Raw genomic sequence first — 6430 nt, forward strand, 5'->3', positions numbered from 1 at the left:
TGAGCCGATATACGGTGTCCTTGTCTGCAGGGGGAGGAGGATGAAAGAGCCAGGAGCAGGAACTGAGCTCCCGCCCCCTCTCCGCCCCTCTCCCCTATTTGCAATCGGAGGGGGCGAGAAAGGGCCGGAGCTAAGTACCGGCGCTTAGCTCCGCCCCCACCCCTCCCATTGCAAATAGTGCCAAGGGGCGGGAGCTCAGTTCCTGCTCCTGGCTCTTCCATCCCCCCCCCCCTTCCCCGGCAGAGAAGGACACCGTATATCGGCTCAGCGTGAAAACCGAGCCGATATACGGTCGTCTAAATAAGCCCTTAGGTTGTGCTTCTGGAACTTGTAGTACTCTGGGTTCCAGGAGCACACCTGCACAGGTGGGGGGGTTAATTGAGCTGGCTGGGTGTGGTTGCTCAGGTCAGCCAATCCCCTGGGTCTGGGTGTAGATATATTAATTTCCATGGGAAAACCGAATGCTAAAAACAAAACAAAATGAGTGCAAGAGAAAAATGAAAAAGGGGCAATAAGCAATACCCAAAATGATCTTTATTTTTAATGAATAGATCAAAGAACCACCAGTGGCACAATAAAATAATTAAAAGTGACAATATCAATTGTACCGATTTCTATAGTAGAGAAAAATTCAAAAGCAGAACAGAACTGTGAGACAAAAGAAGCGATTTTGAAAATATATACATCTTACTATTGGAATTTTAGCAGCCTATTGTTCTACAGGTGGATAAAATATCAAGCCATCTTCACAGACATGTAATGGCAGATATTGTGATTTTGATTTCATGTGTGGGTCGCCTTGGATCTCTTCAGCGTGTGTACAGTTTTCCATCTTAAATTCTTTTGTGAAACATAATTCAATTTGTCCAAGAGTTTGTGTATCTTCACTCTGAAAAGTCAACAGCAAGAGATTCATGTAGAGTTGATTCTATACTTAATCTTTTTTATGCAGATTTTCTGTCAAATTTTATGCTGTACCCATTTCCAAGCACAAGCAGTAAGGAAAAACCTAATTCCTGTGTTTTTTGAAACAGACAGTCTGTTTATTACTTCTTGGTGTTGCTCTATGCTACTCTAAGGACATGGTGTTTGGAGTCCTATCTTATCAGCCCAGCTTGAACATTCTTGACTACACTATTCTATACTCCAAATGTAACAGAAACAACCTGAACCCTTGTCAAACACACACCAAAGTAATGTCTGTTTCACTAATGATACTGACTGGTTCCATTTTTTTAACGTTCGGCGGTTCCATTCCATCACTATGCAGTTTTCGGCACCTGTGACGGAATCCCCAGAAGAAATCCCACAAGGTAAGGTACAATGCAGAGTTCTAAGAAAAGAAACTCCAGAATGGTTATTCCATGGGGAATAAAAGTACACTATTTCCTGTAACAGACATGTCAGGTATGCTGACAGGTAGAAATCTTAGTGTATTTACTTTCCGCCAAAATTTAATTTACCTAAAGGGGTTGTTGTGCAGATCCTGTGGTGTACTCTACTAGGCTGCAGCTTAAACCTGAAATGGCCATTACAGTCGAATTGTGTTATCATGGATCACTTAGGAGTTAGCAAAGGAAAAATGCTAAATCATGTAGTAAAACGGTCTTTGTTGCCAATAGCATCCCATCACAGAAGTTATTCCCAACCCGGGTGCCGCGGCACGAGAGGCTGCTAGGAGTGCTGCGGTTTTCTGGCTGGAAATTATGTGAAGATAGTGGTGTGGCAGGGCACATCCCTACCTCCTGATTGTCTGTCATTCAGTGTGCTCTGCCGTGCCCCCGAAGCTCAGTTAATCCATATGTGAATGACAAGCAGCACAGCAAAGAGAAAATCTTCACATTTTCTTGAGTAGAAAGTACTCATCTTTATTGAGACAGCCAAGGTTAAAATGGCAGAGCGACGTTTCGGCTGATGTAACAGCCTTTCTCAAGCTTTTCCTGCAGCTCAGTTAATCACCAGCCGGGTGCCAGCGTGTCCTCTTGCAGCCGCGCATTGTCATCTCGTCGTGACATAATACAGCTTTATTGAGAAAAGTTAATGACCCCAGCCTGTGATTGGCTGGGGGCGTGTTCAATCCAGAGAGCCGGCAGCCTCACAGATCCGGTGGCCAGCATGCATGCCGGGTGAGCAGCAGGAGGATCAAGTGCACGGCGCCGGCGACACTGGCAGTGGTGGAGCATCGAGGGCAGCAAGCTGAGCACTGGGGGTGAGTCAGACCTCTGAGCCAGAGAGCTGCAGTGCAGGAGCGACAGCAGCACGCAGAGCCCCGGGGGTGAGTGACAGCTACACTTGCCGGCGCGTAGCTCACTGCACACCTCTGTGTCTCGGCCAGCCAAGGGAATCACACTGTATAGCTTTTTGCCTGGGCTGGAGGTTACAGATGCTGCTAGCCAAACGGAAGATAGGGATGTGCTGGTGGCGTCAAGATACACCAGTACCTGTTATTACTGGGGGGGGGGGGGGGGGGGGGGGTTGTTATTACTGGGGAGGGTGGGTTGTTATCACTGGGGGGGTTAATGTTATTACTGGGGAAAGGGAGGGGGGGGGGGTTAATGTTGTTACTGGGGGGGAAGGAGGGTAATATTTTTGCTGGGGCTACTGTAGTGTTAATATTACTACTAGGGCAGCAATAGGGGTTGTCATTACAACTGGGGGAAGCAATAGGGGTTGCCATTACTACTGGGGAAGCAATAGGAGTCGCTATAACTACTGGGGTCGCTATTACTACTGGGGCCACAATAGGGGTCGCTTAAACTACTGGGGCTGCAATAGGGGTCGCTTAAACTACTGGGGTCGCTATTACTACTGGGGCCACAATAGGGGTCGCTATAACTACTGGGGCAGCAATAGGGGTTGCTATTACTACTGGGGCAGCAATAGGGGTTGCTATTACTACTGGGGCCCCAATAGTGGTGGGTATTACTACTGGGGCCGCAATTACTACTGGGGCCGCAATAGGGTTCGCTATTACAACTGGGGCTACAATAGGGGCTGCTATAACTACTGGGGGCGCTTTTACTATTGGGGTCGTAATAGGGGTCACTATTACTACTGTGGCAGCAGTAGGGGTTGCTATTACTACTGGGGCAGCAATAGGGGTCGCTATAACTACTGGGGTCGTTATTACTACTGGGGCCGCAAGAGGGGTCGCTATTATTACTGGGGCCACAATAGGTTTTGCTATCACTACTGGGGCTGCAATAGGGTTCGCTATCACTACTGGGGCCACAATAGGGGGCTGCTATCACTACTGAGGCCGCAATAGGGGTCACCTATTACTGCCAGGGCCACAATAGGGGTCACCAATTACTGCCAGGGCCACAATAGGGGTCACCTATTACTGCCAGGGCCACAATAGGGGTCACCTATTACTGCCAGGGCCACAATAGGGGTCACCTATTACTGCCAGGGCCACAATAGGGGTCACCTATTACTGCCAGGGCCACAATAGGGGTCACCTATTACTGCCAGGGCCACAATAGGGGTCACCTATTACTGCCAGGGCCACAATAGGGGCCACCTATTACTGCCAGGGCCACAATAGGGGCCACCTATTACTGCCAGGGCCACAATAGGGGCCACCTATTACTGCCAGGGCCACAATAGGGGCCACCTATTACTGCCAGGGCCACAATAGGGGTCACCTATTACTGCCAGGGCCACAATAGGGGTCACCTATTACTGCCAGGGCCGCAATAATTACTACCAAAGCCACTGTGGGGTCGCTTTTACTACCATGGCCACCAATACAGGGGTTCACTACTACTAGCGGGGCCACCAATATAGGGGGTCGCTATTACTTCCTGCTTTGATAGTGCTCTTTTTATCAGGATAGCTGGAGAACGCGTTTCATTTACATTAAAAAAAAAGTGAACAAGTTTTTTTATATGTAAATGAAACGCGTTTTCCAGCTATCCTGATAAAACGAGCACTATCAAAGCAGGAAGACATTTATTCACAGAACCTGTGTTGCCGTATTATGTTTATGCACTGTGCGAGCCACTGGGACTGAGTGGCAGAGGGGGTGGATATACTCCTACAAACAGAAAAACAAGGAAAGAGCAAGCAGAAGCTGCAGCAAGGGGAGGTCTTTTTTTTCTTATTGATGGTTGATGCTATTACTACTGGGGCCACCAATATGGGGGTCGCTATTACAATTGGGGCCAGCAATATAGGGGGTCACTATGACTACTGGGGCCATCAACATGGGGAGGGGATGGACAGACACTATTACTACACAGGGTGGATTAGTTGTGGAATCTATAGTAGCTGTAGCAGTAAAGTGGATCAGATTTTGAAAATCATCCACACGGTGCGGAAACAATCTGCACAAAACCCGTGTGGATTACGGACCTGAGGTGCGGAATTCCGCAGCATGTTAATTTTAAATATAATGTATATCAATAGCTCACCCAGCGCTCTTCCCTGTGTGTTTTTTTAAACAGCACTGTCCTTTTTATAACTATGGAGGTAAAAATCATATGTGGTAATAAGCCACACCCCTGACCACACCCTAGCCACACCCCTAACCACACACCCCTTTTGGTAGGGGTGCCACATCGTAAAAAAAATTTCCCCAGGGGTGCCCCAAGGTTGAAAAGGTTGGGAAACACTGCATCACAGCATGGTTTTCATTTCATATTCTGCTCTTGAAAAATAAAAGCCACATTGTGATCAGTTGCTATGGCAACAAATACAGTTTTTCTTTTAGACAGTTTCATAAAACTGTTGTGTTGTGTTGATCAGATGGTGCTGCTCTGAGCCACCCAGGAGATATAGTAAATGCTCTAACTGCCACTATTTGTGACCAATGTCATTTCTTAAATTGATCTTAAACTATGAAAGCAGTTATACAGAGCACAAACTGCAACAAAAATGACAACTTTATTCTATGGGCCAGTATGATTACTACGACACTAAACATAGTTTTTTTCTTGCTGTACTACTTGTATTTTTTTCAAAGATATTTAATTTAAAGCTTGTGAAACTAGAACTCTTAGCATAGCTGTATAATTGTTCCGGTCATACTGGATGTTGTGGACTCACATAGGTAGTACAAACTTCTATAGAACACAATGGGTTGCCAAGAATGTTTTGTTAAATCAAGTATACCAAAGCATTATTTCTGTGATACTCGGGTACAGTACATAAAGTTAACTCAGTGTTTTAAAAATGTGGTAAATGTAAAAAAAAGCAGGAGCCCGCTGAGACTCTAGTGTCCAAGGGCCCACATAAACCTGAAGCCAAATGTGGCTGGTCCAGAGTCACTATGTTGCTAATCATCATCAATTTATGTTTACGACCGCCACTAGGGAATGTTTTCCCTGCGGGGATTGTACATCCTGTAAAACCATTCTGTGTGCCAATCCCTATGAATCGGGAGGTAGCAAAAATAAATTTGCTATCTTGCACTGAAGCTCTTGCAGCACTGCTGCAGTGATCTACTATGCTATCTGTTGATGGTCAAACATTTATATTGGTTTAACTTCCCATGAATTGACTTTGCGCTATTTGTGGAGGTAGTACCTGGGGTACCTTGGTTTTCACCCTTGATTGCTCCAAGCAGGATTTGGTCTTTTACTGTGGGGCCCCCAAACCATTACATGCACAGATAGTTCCATTAATGTGGCAGCTGATGCTGCACTGCGCCGATTCACATTACCTGAAGGTCTGAACAGGAGAGTAGTAAAAAACTGGCTAAAGCCAAGGGATATTGGCACAGGAGCAGTACCAAAATCCAAGGCAGGCAGCAGGCGATAAAGAAGTACAGAGCCAAGGTCTGGTTTTGTCTCTGTTCATACTCTCAGATACCGTGCCTTGTTCTTGTGTAGTGTCAACTGCGATATAACAGATTATTTTGGTGAGTAACAGTCTATGGGACCCCACAGCAAACAGATCCAAGTTGGAGGGGTGAAAGGGCGAAAACTGGGGTAATAGGTGCTGCCTTCAGATTTAGGCCGCCTGCAGACGAGCGGGTCGGATCCGGCAGCGAGAATTCTCGCCGCGCGATCCGACCCGAGCGCCTGCAGGGATGAGCGCGTACTCACCCGCGCCTGGCGGCCCCGGCTCTTTCATGTGCCGGCTGCCGCGCAGCCGGCGCATGCGCAGACCGGAGCCGGCGGCCGGGTGAGTGCGTGCCCCGCAGAAAATTAGGACATGCCGCGGTTTGTTTGCCGCGCGAGATTTCGCGCGGCCAAACCGCGGCCGTCTGCATAGGAGTGCGTATTGTAATGCACTCCTATGCAAACTTTCAGCGGCGGAAATCCCGCGGCGGGATTTCCGCTCGTGTGCAGGCGGCCTTAGTCCCAAGTCAAATCCGTGTGTGGCAAAGCAGATCCACATCTGCTCACTGACAAAATGTAAATTAATAAACTTATTAATATACTTCTGAAAATGTAGCCAAAGGCCCAATTTCAGGCTGTCTCAC

General features: G+C 47.3%; 1 protein-coding gene across 2 annotated transcripts in view; it reads right to left on the reverse strand.

Annotated features, from left to right (window-relative positions):
* Positions 1-516: 516 nt before the first annotated feature.
* The window catches only part of RNASET2 (ribonuclease T2), a 56858-nt gene continuing 50944 nt past the window's right edge, over positions 517-6430 (reverse strand). For both annotated transcript variants that reach the window (XM_066605395.1, XM_066605389.1), the window contains exon 10: positions 517-889. In XM_066605395.1, the coding sequence (XP_066461492.1) occupies positions 710-889 (180 nt within the window). In that variant the 3' untranslated portion in view covers positions 517-709. The remainder of the gene's footprint in view (positions 890-6430) is intronic.

Source organism: Eleutherodactylus coqui, chromosome 1 (assembly GCF_035609145.1).
Source record: "Eleutherodactylus coqui strain aEleCoq1 chromosome 1, aEleCoq1.hap1, whole genome shotgun sequence".
NCBI lineage: Eukaryota > Metazoa > Chordata > Amphibia > Anura > Eleutherodactylidae > Eleutherodactylus > Eleutherodactylus coqui.